General features: G+C 35.8%; 1 protein-coding gene across 8 annotated transcripts in view; it reads left to right on the top strand.

The window, feature by feature from the left end:
- The window catches only part of LOC137642636 (FERM domain-containing protein 4A-like), an 807,510-nt gene extending 783,681 nt beyond the window's left edge, over positions 1–23,829 (top strand). For 7 of the 8 annotated variants that reach the window (XM_068375382.1, XM_068375379.1, XM_068375380.1 and 4 more), the window contains 12 exons: positions 2,198–2,277; positions 2,540–2,623; positions 8,107–8,172; positions 8,633–8,854; positions 9,727–9,831; positions 11,885–12,026; positions 12,239–12,377; positions 12,932–13,197; positions 13,587–13,839; positions 18,176–18,509; positions 20,077–20,397; positions 21,132–23,829. In XM_068375382.1, coding sequence (XP_068231483.1) covers positions 2,198–2,277; positions 2,540–2,623; positions 8,107–8,172; positions 8,633–8,854; positions 9,727–9,831; positions 11,885–12,026; positions 12,239–12,377; positions 12,932–13,197; positions 13,587–13,839; positions 18,176–18,509; positions 20,077–20,397; positions 21,132–22,740 — 3,621 coding nt within the window. In that variant the 3' untranslated portion in view covers positions 22,741–23,829. The remainder of the gene's footprint in view (positions 1–2,197; positions 2,278–2,539; positions 2,624–8,106; positions 8,173–8,632; positions 8,855–9,726; positions 9,832–11,884; positions 12,027–12,238; positions 12,378–12,931; positions 13,198–13,586; positions 13,840–18,175; positions 18,510–20,076; positions 20,398–21,131) is intronic. The other variant, XM_068375384.1, reaches the window with a different exon arrangement.
- Positions 23,830–24,948: the final 1,119 nt, after the last annotated feature.

The raw sequence follows: 24,948 nt of genomic DNA, 5'->3' as shown, positions 1-24,948 counted from the left end.
TCCTTCCCCTGCTTCTATTACAATCTCTAGGGACCCATTCTGTTATTCTTTTTGTCCTTGTATTATCTGTCATTCTCATTATATCTCCTGCCCATGTCCATTTTTTTTTTCTTTTACTTGTTGTTATATCCTCTGCTTTAGTTTGCTCATGCACCTATGTTGCTCTTTTTCTGTCTGTTAGTGTTAATCCCATAAATTATTCTTTCTATAGCTCTTTGAATTGTAAGTAGCCTATGTTTTAAGACGCTAGAAAGGCTCCAACTTTCTGATGCATAAGGTAATACTAATTAAATACTATTCTTTTTAGAGAAAGTGACATTTTAGTTTTCAAAATCTCATTTTGTTCACCAAAACCTCTCCGTACCATGCTTACCCTTCTTTTAATTTCGGTCTCATGTCCTGGGAAACACTTACCGTCTGTACTTATATTTTTAATATTTTTACAATTTCGTTATATTAATTTTTTTTCTTACGGTTTATTTGCCGTAAGTTTTTTATTCATGAGAACGTTTGCTAAATATTAATTTCTATCAAAATCGTCATACATTTTAGGAAATTGTGCCTTTTACTTATAAAGTAAATTGTGATAAAACAAAACCCATCTTTAAAAGTAAGCCCAAAATCTATTTCTTGTGATAATTGTTTCATGCTGACATATGTACTCTTAATTGTTGCATATACATTTCAAGGATGAATGTAGTTATTACTTATTTATGCATTCTATGAATGAGGGCATTTTGGGAAACAAGTAAGTAATATGAAATACAAATGTAGGAAAGTTTTAACTAAGCAATAGAGCAATTCTAGTTATATGGAGGTTAGTGGAGCTATTATAGGTGGCAAATTTTAAAAGATTTTTTTTTTCCGCCACTTAATGATAATTTATCAGCTGGTCCCATTCATTAGATGCTCATCGGAATGCTTACCCACCTCATTATATTTTTGTAACCTTGATATTTGACAGTCGTCAATTATTATTTTACTTAAGCAAGGTCATAATCAAACATAATTATTTTTTTTTTTTTAATTGAGGACTGAGATTTAGAGATCTGATAAAAAATACAGCTATTAACAGTTACTTGTATGACAATATTTGAGACTCATAGCTTCATTGTATTCTTTTTCTAGATGCAAAATCTTTGTATTTTTATGTGCAAAAATATCATAAGTGGCACAGACGATGTGTTATAAAGCAACTTATGATAAAATTAATTTTGGAATGCTAAATACACATTAGACCAGTTATATGAAAATAAACTAGGTTATAAAAATCCTCATTTGTCATAGACTGACTCGTATCCACATTTCATATATGTCAGTGTATAAATTTGTTTCATATATGAACCTTCTCAACTTGAGACAGTACATGGGATCTTTTAGGCCCAGTGTTAGATGAGGCTTAAATTCAGTAGCCATTTCCTTTTAGGTTACACCCAGAGACTATTTTCCTCTTTTAGGGTAAAGACCAGAAGTTGGCTAATAAAGTTTAGACAGTTGTGGTAGTTGCAATCCGACTTTCAGATCCAATTAGGAACCCAAAGAAATAGAAGTTAAACAAGTTTATTTTTTACAATAAAATAAAGAGATATCAACGTGCTCAGCTTTTTATAGCCGAATTTGTTTACTTTATTTATACCACATATTTAACAATTGAGATGGGGTTTGAACTTGGAAGGGTTGTTTTTAATGAACTGGAATAATGATTTATCCAAAAATGGAACGTATTTTAGCAGCACAAATATTTTAGGCTTCTTTCACATCACACTAACTACATTATTTACATGTACTATTATATGTATTTAAAACTTAATTAAAATAAGTTATTACATGGCTTAACTGTTTGACCTTATATTTTAAGCTTTACCCTACTCTTTGTGATGTTAGGAAAATGTGGTAGAATGATCACTATTCGGTGACCGACTACTTGATATAAAGCCCCTTCCTCACCGGGGCTGGTGATGCAGCCTTTTTTTTTTTTTTTTTTTTTTTTTACCTGGTCAACATCTTGGCCACTCCATCAGCCTCCAGATTTCATTTTAGAATATGTTTTTTTTTATTTGCACATAATAATAATCGTGGTTAGTGCCCTATAATCTAGACGTATATTTGTGGTTATAATGCACACAGATAAATAGGAAATTCTTAAATACCTGTTCTTGAAGAGTTATGTAACTGATTTTGATGTCTTTTTTCGCAGGGTCAGCTGGAATTGGATAGCGACACTGCGTTTAAATTAGCGGCCCTCGCCATACAAGCTACGTATGGAGATTTCTCTGAGTAAGTTATTATCTACCTTTCTTCTTGTGATATATTGACATTATCATTAGTATTATGAATATCTTGAATTGTATCTTTACCGTGTTAAATCATTAGTTGTAATATCCTTACACAAACCTGCTACAGTTGATTTGTAGTTCAATTTGCAGTTACAACATAAAAGTTCACCGAGTCTTAAGTTTTCTCACGTCGTAAGTAACAGTAAATGTAAACTTTTTTTTTCGTGATTTCTTGTACTTAAAATATACTTTATATTTTCCAGCGAATCTTCGACACATTCGCAACTGAGGAAGAGCCACTTGTTACCGACCAGCGTAATACGTGACCACCCGTCTTTACAATATTGGTGAGTTTACTTCGCAAGTTTCTCTTGATGAGTATTGGCCAATCTGTAATTACCAATGTTAGTTTTCTTCAATATGGGATGCCCATTACGGTCTTAAGGTGCTTATCCCTTTACCTGTTGTGTCCGAATTATTGCGTGTCTTTTAAACAGATCGCATATCAGTTGTACTTTTGAGGATCTCATCTTGTGGTTATATTGATTATGAATATCATTTACATCAAACCATTATTATTATTATTATTATTATTATTATTATTTGCTAAGCTACAACCCTAGCTGGAAAAGCAAAATGCTATAAGCCCAGGGGCCCCAACAGGGAAAATAGCCCAGTAAGGAAAGGAAAGAAGGAAAAATAAAATATTTTAAGAAGAGTAACATTAAAATAAATATTTCCTATATAAACTATGAAAACTTTAACAAAACAAGAGGAAGAGAAATTAAATAGAATAGTGTGCCTGATTGTACCCTCAAGCAAGAGAACTCTAACCCAAGACAGTGGAAGACCATGGTACAGAGGCTATGGCACTACCCAAGACTAGAGAACAATGGTTTGATTTTGGAGTGTCCTTCTCCTAGAAGAGCTGCTTACCATAGCTAAAGAGTCTCTTCTACCCTTACTAAGAGGAAAGTAGCCACAGAACAAATACAGTGCAGTAGTTAACCCCTTGAGCGAAGAAGAATTGTTTAGTAACCTCAGTGTTGTCAGGTGTGTGAGGACAGAGGAGAATCTGTTAAGAATAGGCCAGACTATTCGGCGTATGTGTAGGCAAAGAGAAAGAACCGTAACCAAAGAGAAGGATCCAACGTAGTACTGTCTGGCCAGTCAAAGGACCCCATAACACTCTCATTTCATTAGATGGATATAAGTTCGGCACTGTTGTCGTGTTGTTGTTTTTTTTTTTTTTATTGCAATGAGACGGCCTTAGGTACACTTTGTACTACATGCTGCTCAATATCCTTAAACACATGCTGATGGCTAACTTTTCTATAGAATATTGCCGTTTTCGGTTAAAGGAAAATAATAAGGGCAAACAGTCATTTCATATCTAGATATGGTGGGGTGACTCCGAACCTCAGCCGATCCTTAATATACCTGTTCTTTAGTATTCCTGAATATCATTATTTTTTTCTTTTCATTATCTTTTTTTCCCAAGGGGTGGGGGGCGGGGAGTGGTTTCTCTTTTCAAAAGCCGGTTTTATAAGCGTGGAATGTTTGGCTTATTGTGAGACATCGATTCCCCTCATATTGTCCCGCAAGCGACAGGGCCTTTTGTCATGGATTATGCAACGTTTGCCCTCGCCTATTTTAACAAGCATCCGACCGGTTCAGCCTATCGGGCCAAACCTTTTGCTATTCATAGCATTTTACGAGGCACAGGGGAGGGAAGTGCAGGAAAAAAGATGGAAGGGAGGGAAACATAATCAGATATTTATGTTTTCCACTTATATTATAATATTATTTATTTAGGGTTGTTTGCCTTCGTTTAATGAGGGAAAATCCTTTCTAACACCCACTGCTTTTCGTGATGGTTAGGATTGAAGTTAGACGGAACATTTTTTCTATTGGATTCTTCCCTTTTTCTTTCTAGTTTCCAGATTCTTTTCCTTGTGGAAAAAGATTAGATATTTTTATGAATGAGAGACAGCTGCATCATTTGTATTCACGTTGGATTTCAGTTGTTGCTTTTCGGGAGGCTGGGTCACGTTAAGGCTTGTTGCCTTCATGGGAAAATATGTTGGTTGTTTGGTATGTTTTGAACCTCATAAGTTCGTTGACTATTGTTGATGTTGCTGTTGCTTTTTCTGATCCCAACATTACGGGAAATCGGGAATAGACCTAACAAAAATTCCCAAGTAGTGAAACATTATGGGAAATTCTTTTAGCCTTTGAATATCTTTTACTATGAAAATCTCTTTTCAGCATTGAATTTCGTCCTTCAGACTTCACCATTTCTCCCTTGGGATAGATTTGAGATAGCCTTGAATACGATTGCGTGTTTGAGTCGGTGTCTTTTGTGTAATCAGATCCCGCGGAAGGTTCTTCATGTCTTAAGCCTTGAAACGAGAAAAGAAAATAAGGGGAGATGGGATGGTCAGCATCCTAAATTCTTAACCATGGAAGGGCTTCCAGGCTCCAGACGAGTCTACTGTACAGTATGCCGATTTCTTAAGGTGTTAGCTGACCTGCCTTTTGTGAGCCATAACATATCACTTTCCGTCCGTTGATGGTTTCGGAGAGGTTTATATAGAAGTTTGGATATCAAGGGTTAGAGAGTACCTCTGTAATAGGATAAGGGTTAATTAGTACATAAAAGGTTATGAAGAATATTTTAGTAAACAAACTTTTTTTTTTTTATTTACTACTGTTTATGGACGACTGGTTTCAGTTTTATTAAATCGAAGCATTTTGTAAAGCTGTAGAATAAAAGGATTGCATATATGGCATTTTGATTATTTAAATTTCTTAAAAGATGGATAAAGATTGGTATCGGTATAAATCTTTAAATTTCTTAAAAGATGGATAAAGATTGGTATCGGTATAAATCTTTAAATTTCTTAAAAGATGGATAAAGATTGGTATCGGTATAAATCTTTAAATTTCTTAAAAGATGGATAAAGATTGGTATCGGTATAAATCTTTAAATTTCTTAAAAGATGGATAAAGATTGGTATCGGTATAAATCTTTAAATTTCTTAAAAGATGGATAAAACTTGGTATCCGTGTAAATCTTCCTTTGCAAATAGGTACTTGATATTGCGAAAAGATTGCTTACTACTATGAATCATTTGCGATATGCTGGGGACATAAGGCTTTTAATATTGACTTTAAAGACACCATATGTATTTTCTTAATCAAATTGTATGTGAATACCGAACTCCCTTTGGAAAGGAGTATAACATTATTATAACATAATTTACTCTGATAATTCAGCTCATGAGAGAGAGAGAGAGGGGGGGGGTTATACTATTTTATGGGATTATATAGATATTTTTTTCGTGAGATTTTAACCAGCAGCATAGTTTTTTTTGGCTTGGATTTCTAGTCCAGATGTAAATGAAGAAACCTTAATTTTGAATGTTTTCCAAAATAATCTGACGAGAAGATGCAGTTCAGGAAAAGAACATATCAGATGAATAGCCTTTTAAAAAATTCTCTGTTCAAATTTGTTTAGTTGTCAGCTTTTTATATTTTCAGTTATCATAATTTATCACAGATTTATTAAAAGGGTATATCATTATCTCGCTTTTGATTATGAAAAGCGCAATTTTAAATTATATTTTGCCTATTTAAAAGAAAATGGTGCTCATTTAACTTAGGACACCTTTAAGCAGGTATAATTATGCGATCTTAAAAATGCCAAGGAAGAATTTGAATTTAAATTTGTCAAAGGAATTCGTAATAATCGAGTTTTAAGTGAATAACCAAAATTATGAGATAAAGTGGACGCTAATTTTTCCTCGGACACTAATCGTTTTCGATACCAACACGGAAAAAAAGTTAATATTCAGAATCTTGTAAATGACAATTCGGCTTCGTTAATCCATGTACAGAAGGTCCCCAACTTACAAACACTCGATTTACTTTTTATAGTTTATTTATGACATATTTGTTTTTGATGTTGTTAATAGTTTATATGTGACATGTCTGTTTTGACGTTGTTACTATTTTAGTATGATTTATTGTTAATTTGTTCTCTTCATTTATTTGTTTCCTTATTTCCTTTCCTCACTGGGCTATTTTTCCCTGTTGAAGCCCCTGGGCTTATAGCATCTTGCTTTTCCAACTAGGGTTGTAGCTTGGATAGTAATAATAATAATAATAATAATTCGGAAATACAAACACAAATCCAACTGAAATATAAATCTCAGATATTTTATTGAAAGTTCATAATGAAATAACGTAATAAAACAATATATAATTTAATGCCGAAAGCAAGACGACACTTGCAATATGAAACGGGACTATTTGTTGATTATGGCAGCTGAAAATCATAGGCATGTGAGTTTTGCGAAGCCTATACACTTGACCAAAATATAATAAAGTCATACTTACAAACAGCTACTTGGAACCTAGTAGGTTTTATAAGTTGTAGACTTTCTGTATATTGTAAAATACGGGAAGTCAAATGTAGCAAGTAGTATTTTATTTCCCGATTTTGTAAGAATAAATGAGAGGTTCGAGAAAATAGCAAATTTTTTTTTTCATCAAAAAGATGAGAGATTTATAATTCACAGGCAAGGAAGAGTCGCGCTCGCTTCTTAACATATCATAGATTGGAATTGGAATAAAAGAAAATGGATGTAAATCTGGAATCTTATTTCCAGTGTCTCGCATGGAAGTGTATTGCATAAACTTGAAGGTTTCTATCTCTTGATATTCGATAAAGGCGTATGTATTGAAAATTAAATTTAAGTAATTTACGCATTATTAATTACTTAAACTGTCATCATAATGAGGGACAAGAATTTAATGGTAATATGCCTTTTTTCATAGCAAATTAAAATCTTGAAACAGTTCGTTTAATTGAATTTTGAAAATGAATGATATATAGTTCAGTTCTTATTTTCTCCCCCTCTGAATTGAATGATTACGATACGAGGTTTTGTAAGGTGGGAAAATTTTGGTTTTCTTTCTCTCCTTTCCTTGTCAACACTCAGTAAATGGATATAAAAACGACATTCATTATATTTTTTATGTAACCAAAGAAAATTATTTTTTTTCTTCTTTTGATACGAATAAATCCTCACCTATATTGATAAAACGGTCTTTATTGTAAAGTATGGTGGAGCTGCTTAGGGTTAAGAGTTATGGCCCCTCAGAAAAGGTTTTATGCTTTTCTGTTGTGATTGTAGTGGCGATGTTATATTGTTGGAGTCAAGTATGATGTGTGTTGGTCATTTAGGCTTTGATTGTGTTTTGTGAGGAGGGCCAAATACCTCTACCTCGACCAGGTAAAAGGCCTCATTAGTACCTGTCTTGTGGTCCCGAAGCAGCTGCGCTACATCCAGTCGCCCTCCCTTTTCCCGATTTTTTGTTGTAGAATGTATTGCTTTTGAGTGCTTGTGCTGGTAATATTATAATGATATGCAGGTCTGACGTGTAGCGCATTATTATGCTGATTTTGTGATTTACAGTTTTAGGCGCGATCTTATGTGCTAACTGAGTATATATCCAGAACCTCTACCTTTTTAGTTTTGAAGAGAATAAGTCCTCTGACTAAAGGCAAAGTACTATAATGTGAAATAAAGTTAAAATGTAGGCAACCTGTCTATAAGTGATTTTTGCTTTGATTTTTTTTTTTTACAAACGTAATGTGTAACGTTAAGAAGCAATGGAAATTCTTATTACTGTATTGCTCCTTTTGATAGGCATCATTGTTGAAATAATTATTTTCGAAATTAGGTTAAAATATATGAAAATTAAATCACATTTTTTTTTAATTCTGTAATATTCAATACTCTTTTTATTTCCTTTCTTGCAGCGAAGAGCGGGTAGCGGAGGAACATCGACAGCTTTTGGGACAAACTAGGGGCCATGCCATTTTACAGTAAGTTACCTATCTCCTTAATATCTCCCATTATCTCTGGTAATCTACTGTATTATATATATATATATATATATATATATATATATATATATATACATATATATATTATATATACATATATATATATAATGTGTGTATATATATATATATATATATATATATATATATATATATATATATATATATATATATATCAATGAATGAGTGTATGTGTGTTATTTGTTGCTGGTTGAAAATAAGCAAGGCCATTTCTTAGGAGTTACTCATGAAATTAATTCACACGCAGTGACCTTTATTACTCAAGAACACAGATTATGTAATTAAACATTGATACATTTCAGGACGAACATTTTTCTTAGAATATGTTTTTATGGGATAGTTTACATTAAAACATGACCACCTAAATTCCGTTGCACTTATTGTAATACAAATTTAAGGTTTATGTGATTTTTTTCCCCAGGTATATGAGCGTGGTTGAACGACTTCCAACGTACGGTGTTCATTATTACGAAGTGAGGGACAGATCAAATCTACCTTGGTTCTTGGGTCTCAGTCATCGTGGCATTGCACAGTACGATTTTTTGGACAAACGGAAACCTCGGAGAGTCTTCCTTTGGAAACAACTCGAAAACCTCTATTTCAGAGAGAGAAAATTTTCCATAGAAGTGCATGATCCGAAACGGTAAGGTTGACATAAATCTGAGGGATGAATAACACATCTGAACTCCCTACCTTGTAGGGAATGAGATGAAATAGAATAATTATTTGATACTACCAATACTATATCATTGATATTAGTATCAATTTTTTTTAACTAATATCATTAACACCCTTTAAATATCCTTACAGTTGTGGCCATTTTAACCAGTTAATAATATTGTGTGGCTGCCTCTTTTAACGACTAAACACTAAGGCAGTTTTCAACCGTTTGTTGTGCAAAAAAAGGCATCTTCTGCTTCCATGCCTGTGCTTCTAAGCTTCTATAAGGATGTGCTGCCATTTCCCTTTTAACATAAGCAGTCCCCTTTCTTCAAAGTACAGCGTTCATTCTATTTTCAAATTCACATCAATAGATAAATTTAAGAGTATTTTCATATTCTAAATTCTAACTAGAAAATAAAATATAATTTTCAGTAGTTATATACCTGTGTTTGCTGTTCAGTGGCTAGTATTTTTTTTATTGGAACTTGCGTACAAGTATCATATAAAGATTGTAGTAGTTTAGTTAGTTTTTTTTATTAAATCTTATAAGGAAAACTTTACTATCAAAGTACCAAGTATAAGAATTTGGTTTATTGTTGTCAGTGCCCCTATTCCACAAAAGCAGTTTAACACAATAAATTGGCTATTGCTCCTTCCTTGAAGTCAAATATCAAAACACGTACTTTTTTTTCAAGAATGCTGATGATGCTGTTTTAAATCCCAATGAAGTCTTGCAGTCTTGATCTGGGAAACAAACAGCAATGACTATAACATTCATAATTTTATGTGTGTTTTTAAAAATAGCATGGTGTGTTTTGATAATGCATGATGATGTTTGTCTTGTCCAAGTAGAGTGGTGCACACCTTGAGCTCCTTTAATCTCTACGAGGATGCCATCGAAGACTCCCGAGATCACCACGATGATCTACTAGCTGCCATTACAGAGGCCACTACGCAGTAAGTACTACACGCTTAAATATTTACATGAGTCCTGAGTGTGATATCATTTATTCAACAGGTTTTTTTTTTTTTTTTTTTTTTTTGAGAATTACAAATTATAAATGCATTTCTTTTCGTATTAATCAAAATATAGTTACCGATGAAATACAGTAGCTGTGGGAAATATGACAACTAGTACGAAATTGCAACCCTATGTCATGACTTAAATATTTGTCGAAGGAATATTGAAAAATATTGCTTCCAAACTAAATTTGGACGGATAAAATAAAGATTTATTTTGAATTTCTAAAATATAATAAAACTATTTCAACCAAGAAATAAGATGACATATACTGTACAGCATGTCATGGTATGTTTTCACGAACTGAAAGTGATAGTTTCCAATTTTTGCATATAGTTTAAAAAAATTATTAGAATTGCATTTGCCATGATTTAATCATACCACTGCATCTTTATATTTAAAATAATGCTATAATAAAATCAAGGACCACCACTCTCAGAGGATCTGTATGCTAATCTGTTACTTTTAAGGCAGACTACTACCACACATTTCTGGTAAAAAAAAATAAGTGTATTTTTCTTAAATATCTTCCATGCTAATTACCTGATCAGAATATTACTTTGACACAGCACTCTATAGACCTTCCCTTAATTTTTGATACTATAATGATTTTTCAAATTTCGTTAATTAAGGTGTTTACTCTTGTCATAATAAAACTTAAGCCAAGTGAATTGGGTGGGTAGGTAAAGGCATTCGAATACCTACATTCCCCTGTCCCTCCCCCTTCTTTCATGACCATCATCAAATCGCTCCAGTAACCCCAATTCCTAGTCTCTCCGGTGTCGCTTACTCTACCTTTTCTGTAACCTGCAATATTTGTTAATAAATGATAGAATTGATATGTCGAATTCTTGTTATAATTCTCATCAACGTCTCACAATATTGTTGTATTTTGGCAAAGTTTATGAGGAGTTTACAGCCTTTAGCCTATTTATCCAACTTGAACCTGTCATTAAAAAGGAATAAAGCTTGGCTTTAGTTATCTGAATCTCTCTTAATTCTATGATGGGTATTAAGCTGTATTATAAGACTGAATTTTGGCTATCTTTCCCAGTCGTAGCTGTTTGTCGCCCGGAACTTTAAGGATTTAAGAAGCCCTCAGGGCAGGTTCATCAAGTTGTATAAATAGGCTAAAGACTATAACTTCTTATACACCCTGCCGAAATACAACAATATTATGAAATATCAAAAAGAATTATAACAAGAATCCAACATATCCATTCTATCAGTTATTAACAAATATAACTGGTTACAGAAAAGGTAGAATATGCGACAACGGAGTGACTAGGAATTGGGATTACTGGAGGGATAGTAGGAGGGTCTAAAGAGAGGGAGGAAAGGAGAGGGGATGGATGAGGGAGTGTAGGTATTCGAATGGCTTTACCTACCTACTCAATTCAATTGGCTTAAGCTTTATTATTACAATAGTAAACATCTTAATTAACGAGATTGGAAAATGCATTATAGTATCAAAAATTAGTGGGAGGTCTATAAAGTGCTGTGTCAAAGTATCATTCTGATCAAGTAATTAGTATCGAGATATTAAAGAATTTTTTTTTTTCTTTTTTTTTGACAGAAAGGCATAGTAGTAACTTGTTAACAGTAACTGAAACTGTAGGGTACCTTGTATATTTTGAATATGAGAGTAATTCCTCTCTTGTTTCTTTCAAAATACTAAACATAACCATGAAAGGTGTATATGAATGCCAAATAACCAAACTTATATGTTATTTATTTGATTTCCAATTAAACGCCAAAATGCTTTAATTATAGTTTTCTATTACCTATCTTACAATATTTCCTGAAACTCGATTGTTTTAGCAACAAATTTTGCCCAGTATTTGATACATTATTTACTGATCTTGTTTTTTCATTACTATATATTGTTATCTTGCAGTCTTAAAACACTGCAAGCATTGTCAATTATGACGTTATTTTACTTCAAAATATGATTTTTTTAGTTGGTTTCATGTTATCTCTCTATTTCAGAGTATCGGTGTCAAGAAGAACATTTGGTCCTGGCAACGTTAGTGTTTATGTGTGGTTCGCAGAGACTCAAGCGCTCTGCAAAGCAATTTGGTCCATGGCGATCGCACAGCATCAATTCTACCTCGACCGCAAAACATCTCGGGTATGGGGCTTAAACAACATGCACTGAAAGACTGAAGAGCTATACATGTATTGCAACATTATTGGATATAATCAAGGAAATGATTACAGCTTGTATTCTTGTACAGTAATTATTTGTAGGATTTCATTGTTACTGAAATAATAGCATCAAAGTTTAGGAGGGTAATGATGCATCACTCAGATATGGGTTAATTGAACTTGATTTTATTTCAGAATGATGTGAGTGGAGTTCAGTTACCTGAACTAGCAGTGGAACTGTCACGTAGTTGTGTATCTTTATCAACTCATTCATCATCATCAAACTTGTCAAGATCAGGATCACACTCATCACTAGTCAATAACTCTCTAGCTGGTAAGATATCCCTTTAATCTGAAATTTTGTTATATCCAGTGTTTTGCATCTACCATAGTTTGTTTAGTGTTTTAGAAATGGGACATTTATTATTGGTTTTGAGCAGAATATTTTTAATCATTATACATTACCCAAGTTTGTGGTATAATTGTTGACAGCAAAAATCTGACTATGGAAATATGCCCTTACATAAATGACACACCATACAGATAGTGCCATTTAGTTATGTAAAGAAGATGAAGATCAGATTTTATTAAGACTTTTATAATATTAAATAGAAAACATTTCCTGAGCAATAGTGTATGAAAATATTCACTTATTTCTCATTTTAATAAATGGGGCTAGATCACCTGTCTAAGTTCTTGTTCAAGATAGTTAATGGGGAATTACTTTGCGAGACTTAGGTAGGCCACAGTAAGAAAAGAAAATTAAACAGTACAAATATGTTAAGGAAATATGAAACAGGAAGAGGCAGAAATAGTACATGTTTCAGGAAATTCAGAAGAGGAAGAGTCCTATAAAGTATTAATATGAGGTATGTGTTGCATTTACAGAAGACAGTGCTAGTACAGAAAGCTTACATCAGGCCAGAATGGAGATGCATAGTGCTCTCATGCAGAGACGTGATGCACTTCAAGAGAAAATGAAAGAAAAGACAGAAGAACTGAGGCTATTATGTTTACGCGAAGGTGAATTAACAGGTGAACTACCGCCTGAATATCCTACTACTCCTGGTCAGCCACCACCCACAGTTCGAAAAAGAGTTGGAACATCATTTACGCTTAGTGAAAACCTCATTAACAAGATTATTAATAAACAGGTAAGTTACTGTAATTTTTCTTTGATATAGTTATTGTTAAAACACACAGGTTCTTTATGTATCCCAATAATGATTCCTTTGAAATTTTGTGTGTACACACCAGTTAAGTTATTAATGTTAATCTGGATTTATTTATATACATCATATAATAATATTTCTCCAACAATTATCGGTTTTTTCAGAGAGAAATATTTTTTTTTTACTGAATAGCTTATGAACCTAAGAGGAATTAAGAGTTAAACTATTGCAAAACTTCAGCCACTACATATACCTATACAGAATGTTTACAATATAATCAGGTTAGTGCTGTAAGTGCACCATATGCAGTGTAATAATGCTTTAATATTAATGTAATTATACTTTATTAATGACTTTTTTCTCTATGTTAGGAAGAGACAGTGGCAGCTCTTGAATTAGAGTATGAAATCCAAGGAAAAATTACCAGTGCTGCACTGAGGCTTGCAAATGAAACATCAGCAAGAAAGGGAGTCAGAAAGCAAAGGAAAATGTCTTATCAGCAATCTGCTCAGAGACTAAAAGACTTGGAGCAAAAGCTGAAGGTTGCTAAATCAAAACAAGCAGCAACTGCAAGCAGCATGCCAAAACAAAAGAAAAAACCAAGACCAGTATCAGACACAGAAGGTAAGAATTTAAAATATGCAGGAAGGAGGACTTACTTTTAACATATCTTACTGAATAGTGTAGTTGAAAAACCTTGTTTATCCTTTGAAATCTATTCTAATTGCACAGTATTTTGTAGAATATAATTTGAATTCATGTTCTTCATAAAAAGTTATCTAGTGCAGTGTAATAAACAATGGGCGGGTTTTTGTCATAAGGGTAAGGGTAAAGTCAGTGCACTCCAGCACTAGTACTGAGTAAAATATCAAGTACACTATTGTAAAATATATTAGTGTATGTACTTCATCCTGAACTTTTGTTTGTTCTTACACAAATGCAAAGCATCATTTGTAAAATAGGGGAATGACAACAGCAAAGCTGGAATAAGGCAGTTACAAATTATAACAAGTTATTAACAACTGGCTAGTAGTTACCTGTTGATAGTGGGGAGGCAACAGCCCCTCCTCACTGGCTCACTGACAAAGCACTTCAATATCAGTCATCAGTGAGTACAGATGTTCTCTTTAGCTGGAATATTGGCAGCTTTTCTAACTTGTATTTTTCTTTTTCCGTATATTTGCAACTTCATGTGTGATTTAAAATTTTTATTGAGGATGCCTCCAGAGATGTGAAAGTGCTCAGGGGTGCCGTCTAAGACCTGCAGTACCTTCATGAGTGCAAGAGAGACAGATCCTCATCAGTTATGCCTGCCCAGCAGAGGACACTCCTGCAGCCGGGCCTCCCCTGCAATGAGTGTCAAGAGTGGTCACCCTCCCAGTTTGAGAAGTATGGTGGAAGGAGGAAATTCAGGAGGAATTTTTTGTGTTCAGGGTCTCCCTTGAAGTCGGAGAAGGCCTGACTTCCTTCTTCCACAAGAGAGCCTCCTCCTCAGGGTGAACATTCTTCCTTTCAGTATAGTGATGCTTCACGTTTGCTTTGCCCTCCATTTAGAAGTTAAATCAGGCTCTAATATCTTTCAGACACCAGCAGGAACAGCCTATAGCCCCTGCTTCAGCGGATGCTGGCCCTTCAGTTTATCAGTCGTCTCCCAGGCACCTTTGGAGTCTTCAGAGGGGGACTTGTTTTCCAGGCAATCTTCCCGAGGGTAGCACTGAAAGGATTACTAAGCAAGTGTCTGACCCTTGCTCTCGTAGACGGTCTCCTCCATCTGAGCATTTAGGCTATTTGGAGCATGCTTACAGGGTTGTACAACTGCTAGATCCTTTCTCTTTGGAGGAGGATTGTAGGTGAGCCTCCACTTCCCCTCCTCGGCTGTCGGCAGGATCTTCCAGAAGCAACTTGCCTTCATCTTCCAGATCTTCTTCAACTCCTAGCGCCTCACACTCTAGAAACGCCTCAACCTCCAAATGTACTTCACCTTCTTTTGCTTCTCCTAGAAGTGCCTCAACCTCCAGACATACCTCTCCTGCTGGGTCTAAATCACCAAACGTGCCTCTCCTACTTGGCCTTAACCTCCAGATGTGCTTTGCCTTTTACAGATTCCTTAGATGTGCCTTATCCCAACGCATCTTATGCACCGAGCGCTTCCCCTTAACGCACCTTACCCAGACACTCTGCTTGCACACATCCTATCCAGAAACGCTTCACCTGAACGCATTAGATGCCTATCCAAATGTTTTAGATATTCCCCTCATGAGCGTAAATGCTGAAAACATGTCACTTCTGAAAGTGCTATATGCATTTCTTCTGAGCAAGGCAGGTCACTCACTGGTGTTGATGAGTGACAACACCACCATAGTGGCTTATATAAACAAACAAGGAGGTACTTTATCACTGCAGCTATACCATATTGTAGTTGAGACTCTAGAGTGGGCATCTCTCAACTCTATTTTCCTGACAGCCTGCTTCATTCCAGGCAGGAGGAATATAGTGGTGGACAAGTTAAGCAAAGAGGACGCAAGTGGTTAGCTCCAAATGGTCTTTAAGACCTCGGATAGCAACGGAGATCCTGACTCTAGGGTTCGATGACAGTTGGCCTATTTGCAGCCTCTAAACTACAAGCTACTACTCAACAATTTCAGATCTAAATTGGCACTCGAGGAAGCATTCCAACTCTTGTGGGATGGCCTCAACATCACCAACTATGCTTTTCCCCTATTTTGCCCAATAAGGAACATCCTAAATTAAGTTCGAGCAACGCCCAATCTCAACATGACTCATGGCCCTGAAGTAGCATCAAGTAGAATGGTACCCAGACATTCTACTTCTACTGGTGGAGACTGAGGGAACTGCTTCCTCTTCCTAACTTGTTGTGCTAACAACATGCCCAGATATTTCACAGTGTAGTGAAGGTTATCCAGCATCTCCTCTCAGAGAGAGGCTTTTTGCACAAATGTGGGCAAGAAATGTCTGGATACCTCCCAAGATCCTCAACAGCGGTCTCTCAAACCAAATGGGCCTTATTCTGTGGTTGGTGTCGTGGAAGGGGTGACTCTCCTCTCGGAGCTTCAATTCCAATAATACCAACTTTTTACTCTACCTTAAGGAGGAAGTATCACTCAACCTTAAGCCAAGTCTTTACACTAAAGGGAGCAGACATTTCTTTTCTGAAGAAGATTTATATGCTCATACAAAGCTTTGAGCAAACCTGCCCTCCAATAGAAGTAGGAGAGACCTCCACCCGGGAACGTCATCAAGGTATTACGTTCCCTGAAGGGGGCACCCTACAAACTGTAGAGGCTAGCCTACAAGGATCTGGCCCTTAAAATAGTTTTCCTGCTTGCTTTACCTTTGATTAAACAAATCAGTAAGCTTCATGGTCTCTCTTTCGACATCACCTATTTAAAGGGGTGAAGGCAGGTTTCATTCCCCTTCTTCGTACTCGAGTTTGTGGCTAAAACCCAGAATCCTTAGATCCCTGATTCTAGGTTTTTATCCTTTAAGATCATGAGCTTTAGAGAGGTAACCGATGATCTTGATCAGTTGTTATTGTCTAGTGAAAGCGTGATGTGATATTTCAACCGTACATATTCTGTTAAACCTCACCGGCAACATCTCTTCGACAGCACTGGGAGTATAAAGAAGATAACAAAATACACAATTTTGTTCTGGCTAAGAGAAGTCATTGTAAGGACCCTCTTGCCATCCTTTCCTCCCTCCTCAGTAAGAACAAGTAAAGGTACATGATGTCAGAAGTGTGAGCACTTCAGAAAGAATCTCTCAGTGATGCAGATACTGCAAGCAGGGGTGTGAAAATGTCAAACAACTTTCACTGCCCATTATTTGCAGTATGTGACCCACAGGTCCCTGTTCTAGCTGCACAACAGAAGATATAGTTACCTTGGCTCCTCTCACAGAACCATTAACTTTGGATCGATCGTACAGGTTAAGTGTAAGTCTTGTGGCAGAGCTTTAAAAGACCTTACCAGTTGGACTTGATCTTGTTAAAGGTAAGCTATACTCACCGTGTGGCTGTTCTGTGCTCGTGTACAGACGAGGCTTTTCCTCACACTCCTTACGAGGGGGAGTGTGATGTAACCAGGCAAACCCATAAGCTTGGGTTTTCTAGAATCGCATTGTGTATAACACATATCATATATTTTTGCCATGTCTATGAGACGGATTTTTAGCTCGTAACAACCAACCTGGGCAATCCTGCTGGTATTATTAAACCATTGTTACCCATGGTGGTAGTATCCTTAGCTTTTTCAGCATCCCAGATGCATGAGTTATGGGTATCCCGGTTTAAGTTTTCCAGCCAGTTAGGAAAGGGACTTCCTCCCACCTAAGGATGAGTCTCCTATGTAAAGGACAATGGTTTCTATTTGTGTAGGAACAAATGAGGAATTTTTACAGTAATCTGTATTTTTCCTAGTTATACAAAACTGGGTTCTTTATTCATGCCTTCCCACCTCCACCAACCCCTAGAAAATCCCAACTGCTATCAAAGTAGTTTGCCTCCCTGCTGGTTGTTGGCATCTCTGTATATTTGTAATTGCCTTATGCCAGCTTTGCTGTTATCATTCTCTTATGTAAAGGATAATGATTTTATAGTTAGGAAGAATACAAATTATTCTAAAAAATTATTCATTTTATATGGAACGGAGGAATTTGTTGTAAATAAAATTTATTAGGCTTGTTGGAGTTTGCATGTATAAAGTGTTAAAAATACATGGAATAGAATACTCTTAAATTTAGCTGAATTTTTCCCTTTAATACTACACACGGAAATCATGTACTAATCAATTGAATTGAAGGCTGCATACGATGCTAATTGAGGATATCCCTGTTTAGAACAGTATTTTGTTAACATCAGTCTCCATAAAGTTTTTTCTGCTAGAATATTATTACTTGGAATGAATTATCTAATTTAATATTCTGGTTTTCAATATTTTAGGCGTGGGTATATACGATGAAAATACGAATCCGAATAACACGACTGTTAGTATCGGGCAAGATTCGCCGCGAGATCACCTACGGGACCCCCAACGTGATGCCCTTACTGCTGAGGGAGTTAGTTTATCCCCAGCTATGTCATCCCACCCACCTGTATCGCCTAGATCCCCATTACCTCCATCTACTCCAGTTAGAGCGAGAGCTCGAAGAGATCTTTCTCCTGGAAGTCATAGTATAGCAGCCGGAGGTATTCATTCAGCACCCACTAGTCCTCATAAACAGCAATCAAATGGTTCTGATGGCTCCAGACCCACTAGTCCTAACCGACCTCACAGGTAAGAGTTAATTTTCATAGATTAAAGTTCAATTTCAGGATGTGGAATAATTCTGCAAGGTGAATTGTTGCGCGACAGTGGCCAGTGGTTTGTATGAGCTATCACTTCTCTGTCTTAAAGACAAAATAAAGGCAATATAATTATTGGGGTTATGATGGAACAATCTTGGTTTTTGTTTGGTCTCTGTTTTGCAGTCTGTATACTTAGAATATATGCATTGCTTTTCTACTTAATACATTAATCTTAATAATCCGCATCATCCTTTTAAATATTTGTCACAGCATGTATTCCATTTTTAAACGTATATTCCACCAGATTTTCTATTAGGTAGTAGGTTGGCCAGGGCACCAGCCACCTGTTGAGATACTACCGCTAGAGAGTTATGGGGTCCTTTGACTGGCCAGACAGTATACTATATTGGATCCTTCTCTCTGGTTATGGTTCATTTTTCCTTTGCGTACACACGCACACACCGAACAGTCTGGCCTATTCTCTACATATTCTCCTCTTGCCATATACCTGACAACACTGTGATTGCCAAACACTTCTTCTTAACCCAAATGGTTACTGCACTGTAATTGATCAGTGGCCACTTTCCTCTTGGTAAGGTTAAAATGCTCTTTAGCTATGGTAAGCAGCTCTTCTAGGAGAAAGACACTCCAAAATCAAACCATTGTTCTCTAGTCATGGGTAGTGCCATAGCCTCTGTATCATGGTCTTCCAATGTCTTGGGGTAGAGTTCACTTTTGAGGGTACACTCGGGCACACTATTCTATCTTATTTCTTTGCCTCTAGTTTTGTTTAAAATTTTATTGTTTAAATAGGAGATATTTATTTTAATGTTGTTACTGTTCTTAAAATATTTTATTTTTCCTAGTTTCCTTTCCTCATTGGGCTATTTTCCCTGTTGAAGCTCCTGGCCTTATAGTATCCTGCATTTCCAACTAGGGTTGTAGTAGTGCCATAGCCTCTGTACCATGGTCTTCCAATGTCTTGGGGTAGAGTTCACTTGCTTGAGGGTACACTCGGGCACACTATTCTATCTTATTTTCATGCCTCTTGTTTTGTTAAAATTTTTATTGTTTAAATAGGAGATATTTATTTTAATGTTGTTACTGTTCTCAAAATATTTTATTTTTCCTAGTTTCCTTTCCTCACTGGGCTATTTTCCCTGTTGAAGCCCCTGGCTTATAGTATCCTGCATTTCCAACTAGGGTACTTAGCAATTAATAATTTACATACAAACTATGTTTTATTTCTGCTTTTTTGTACTGTACAGTATTTGGTGACTGTACATTGCTTCTTATTACTAGTATCTTCACCACCTAATTTTGATTTTCTAGCATTATTCCAACATTTATTGAGTTAGTTTATTATCACAGACGTTGCCTTATCTGTTGCACTTTATTTGATTTTATACAGTAATATTTCATCATTATATCATTTCCTAATTTGAAGTTTTGTTTATAAGATTGAATTAATGTAAATAAAGTGCCAGGTAAGAGATGGTCATTATTTCGGTTGCATTGTCCTTTAAATTTTATAATTTTGTATTTTATATTTTCAGTGGCTATATTCCGAGCTCTGTCTACACAAGAAGTCAGTACCGTAGCCAACAATATCCGACGCTCTCCACGCGCTCCCAGTCAGTCCCGGCGGATGAGGGTCGGGTATCACAACCTCGAGTCAGCAATGGGGCTTATCCAGTGCCTGATGCCAGCATAGTGGAGACTCCAGGAGGTCTCTACAATATTCCCCAACAACGCACATCCCTTGCTTGTCACAGTCTGGATGATCTGGACACCCCTACCCTCCTCACAAACACTTCTCAAAACCATAATCACAACCACAATCAACCTTACAGACAAAGAAATGACTCCCAGGATAGGTGCGGATGATATATTGCTTTGTCTCTGTGTAGCATGTGTGTAATTGTCTTAATCCTTAGACATTGCAAACCATTCCTTGCATTTCAGTGTTTTACATATAATATTTTATTTAGCATGATAAATTTCATTAGTTTTGTTATATAGACATTGTAGTAAATGTATTTTTTCTAAATTTAAATTTTTTTTAAGTTATTTGGTTGAAGTTCATTTTATTTTTGTATGAAGAAATCATGAGTACATCCTTGAGCCATTAACCTTTTTTTTAACAAGTATATATATATATAAATGAAATTAATATGCAATAATATCTAGTACTGTACAGCAGCTGTTGTATATGATATTTGGCTGCTCCTTACAACAATGCATGAATTGCTATACAAATTTCTGCTTCATAACAGTCACATGATTTCTTCATGATTTAAACTCCTAGCAAAATAGTACTTGATTTTTCTATATTTATAAATGAAGTATATATTAGTATTAATGGGATCAGCTTTTTTATATTGCATGATGACTGTCAGCAGATCATCAACATTCCTAGAAGAAAAGTTTAAGTAGTGAAGATGCTGAATTCTTGAGCCATGTACTTGGTCTTAAACACCAAATGGCTGTTCATACCAATTACTGATGACTAGAGTGCTTCTTAACTGCTTCAGTTTTTCTTTAATGTGATTTTTTTCTTAGATTAGATGTATTGCACTATCTCCTGCATGACTCACGGTCCACTCCTCAGGTACGGCAGTTTGGACCGCCGGCGAGCGAACAGCGGGAGATTGGAGTCACGCAGCATGGAACACCTCGATTCTCTACCCTCTCCAACCCAACAGTCTTCCCAACATAACCCAGCCCACAGTCATCAACACTCCCTCTCTTCACACCACTTACATCCTAGCCATACAGCGTCCTACCCCCATCACCCACACTACCACAATCACCACTTCCACACATCAGAACACCATCCCGAAGCCATGGACACAACATGTGACTCACACTCCAATCCAGGAAATAGCAGCTTCGACACAGCCTCCAGCGAACGATCCAGTGGAGGTGGAGGAGGAGATGTCGTCGATGGAGCAACCCATTATAGACACAAGGGAGGATTCCAAGGAGCTACCCAGAATTACCGCCACCATACTACGAGTGGTCCTGGCTTGCCTACACCACCTACTCAGCACCATCGTGGGGCAAGTCACGGTGCCATTCAGAGGTCTCAGAGTAGCACAGTGCACCGACTGGTAAGGACTTCCAGTGGACGAAGTTATATGGAGACAACATTTGTATCTGAACCCAATCATAATCAAGAAAATATTCCTCCCCTACGTCCTTCTTCAGAGTTACCACCTTTGCGTCCAACTAATGGTTTGCATCACGAAAACCACCCTGCTCTTTGCTCAACATATAGTAGTAATACTTTAGATCCCAATGCACTGAAAACAGCAATTTCAGACCTTCCACCTCTCAGAGCTACAAAGTCAAGCAGTGAGATACCACCCTTAAGAGCTACAACAGGAAAGATAGACTCTCCTAGCAGCCATAATTCTTCAATGAATACTTCTATGTCCTCTGTCTCAGAAGAACCTTTGATATCTCTCGCAGAAGCTGCCAGGCTAAAGAAAGAAAGAGGTAAAGAGTGGTATGAAACCTCTTTGGATTCCCCATCGTCAGGTCGGCGAACAAAAAAGAGCACAAGCATGAGTGAAATGAATGATTCATGTAACAGTAATGGTACCATTGTCGCTAGTCAGTCTAATTTAAATTTGAGTGGGAGTAGTGTTGGCAGTACAAGTAGTAGCACAGGAAGTGTCTTTCAAAGATCTGATTCAGCTGATACATCACAGGCTTCAATACCTTATGAATCTCCAAGGAATCATATGATAATATCTGCTGGAACTTATCAACCTTCAAGAGAGGTCACAAAACCATTTGAAATGTCAGACTTTTATAAATACAGTACAAAATATCGACGTCAGTGCTCAAGTAATCTGGTTGGCATGAACAGCAGTAGCACTGGCACTACTAGTGGATCTGTAAGCAGTGTGAGTAGTGGAGGTGATACACCGCTTTCCCCAGTCCTTCCTCCTCGAGCACAGGTGTTAGTCACCAGCTCCAAATTACATCCACCATCCCCAAACTTGGTTGCACACCATTCTGCTCCCACACCACAGCAAAAAGGAGTTTACCAACCACTCACTCCTCTTACGTGTCAGCCTTTAGAAGTCATGAAGGGATCCCCAGCACCTGGAGAGCCACAGGATCCTGTAGGAAGTGGTTGGGAGACGGCACCTTTACACCAGGCAGTTCCTGCTACAGTAACTCATAAAAGGTCAGCTACTTTAGTGTGACCTAGCAAATAGACATGTGCATTTGGTTATTAATTGTATATTTCCAGAAGTATACAATAATTGTTTTTGAGAGTATATTATTTGTATAATTCCATGATGGTGCTTATATATGTACATAATTTGTACAGTCCTTGAATATTTGTTTTCACTTTTAGACAAGGCAAGTTTTTGAGTTTCTTGTTCATCTGTATTGTTTCTGATTTCGATCTCATTAATATAATGATGTCTCTAAAGTATTTTAAGATTTTTCATGCTTAAAGACCATATTGTTTCACATATCATTTGCTTCAACATATTATAGTTACTGGAGATGAACATTTTTCAAAGATATGTTTGGTAAAGCCTTGAAAGTCAAGAATAAAGTAGAATTTATTAGCTTTTATAATTTTACTGTGATATTTTACTGTGTAAAGAATTTTACATAAAGCTATTTATGAATGTACAAGTTAAATCTTGTCAATTGTGTTTACAAGAACTATTCATATTTTACAGAAAACATCTAAATACTGTACCTGACATAAACCCACCATGAGGACTCATTCATAATACTAAAGTTATAAATTATTATCTGGAAAGTAAATACTCTGATACAGATTCATTTGATGCTTCCATCACAGAAACATAATTACATTGATAAAAAGTGCACATGGGTGCAGTTTTAGTGCAATCTGGGTATTTAAATATAATTATAAAGTATAAAGGGACATTTAATAATTACAGATAAATAATCTATTTTGAGCAAGAGCTTTAAATGCTTTACTTTATTTACTAGAACAGGCAGTATTCCATTCCCTGTGACCATAACATGTTCTGTGGATAACCAGTTCATGCATTTAGCACTGATACCATAATTGGTGTTAGTGTTTTATTTCTATATGACTGTCATGCTTTTTTATGTACCCTTTAAAAACTTGAGACCATTCTTTCGATGCATTAATTTGTTCTTCCTTAAATTTCCCTATTTTGATACCTTATTCTTATATAGAGTGGGGCCTCATAGAAGCTACCAAAGAAAAGTGCCTTTGTACAGACACATTTGTAGATATGTGTACAAAGTTTTGTACAGTGTAATAAATAAATTGAAAGTTTCATGGATATTTTCATTGATAATGTTTCCTCAACTTTGTACGGCTCTTTTAAAATATTAGGTGTGATTCTTTATAGTAAATTTACTTTTGAGAAACTCATTCGGTGTGTTTCTTCTTCAATTGCACAAATAAATGACTTAATGAGAAAGCCTTTTTACAATGTTTGATGATCAATCTATTTTGAGGAAGTGTTTTAATGCTTTTATTCTACCTTATTTTGAGTTTTGTTCTGTCTGGTCTTCAGCTACTGAATCTCATCTTAATTTGTTGAACGAGAACATGTCTATTAAATTTCATATTTCTGATCTAGATATTAAACACTGGCACTGTTGTTCAGTTAGTTCTTTATGCATGTTGCATAAGATTTTTCGTACCTCTGACCATCCTTTGTATTCATATCTTCCCAGACAGTAACATCCTGCTCGTAATACTAGGTACTGTATACAGTTAATTCTAACAGTCATGCCCTCTCTGTCATAAGGCTCAGTACTACAGTGTTAAAGAAGTTTTATTCCAGTTACGACCTAATTGTGGAATGACCTTCCAAATCAGGCAGTTGGATCGTTGGAACTTCTAAAGTTCAAATTTAAAAGTGAATTTGTTTATGCTGAAGAGGCTGACATATGTCTCTCCTCATAGTTTATATATGAAAGACATATGTTCATGTTATTAAAATGTTTTTTATTAATTGTTCATAAGGTCTCTTGTAGCTTATCAATTTCCTTATATCCTTTACTTACTGGGCTATTTTTTCCTGTTGGAGCCCTTGGGGTTGTAGTATCCTGCTTTTTCAACTAGGGTTGTAGTCTAGCTAATAATAATAATAATAACAGTATATTGAATAGTTTACAAAATTTGGCAGTAATAAAAATAAAAAGTTGATGTAAGCACTATTATAAATTGCCTGTTCAAAATCAATGTACACTTTACTAAGTTAAATATTTGGTTGCAAGTCTAAGCTCAAGAAAAGTCTTGTCATGTGTAGCTTCTCAAATATGACAAATTCGTAGATAATTTGTATTTTTCCTAACTATATAAACCTTAGCTATTTATTATGGGTTATACTTTCGGCGGAGCTGAAATGACGAGCCATTAAAATTTAGCAAGGGTTAACTACCCA

The sequence above is a fragment of the Palaemon carinicauda genome, chromosome 6, assembly GCF_036898095.1.
Source record: "Palaemon carinicauda isolate YSFRI2023 chromosome 6, ASM3689809v2, whole genome shotgun sequence".
In the NCBI taxonomy this organism is placed as follows: Eukaryota; Metazoa; Arthropoda; class Malacostraca; order Decapoda; family Palaemonidae; genus Palaemon; species Palaemon carinicauda.
The sequence above is the reverse complement of the archived record's forward strand: the minus strand, read 5'-3'. Positions and strand labels throughout refer to the sequence as shown.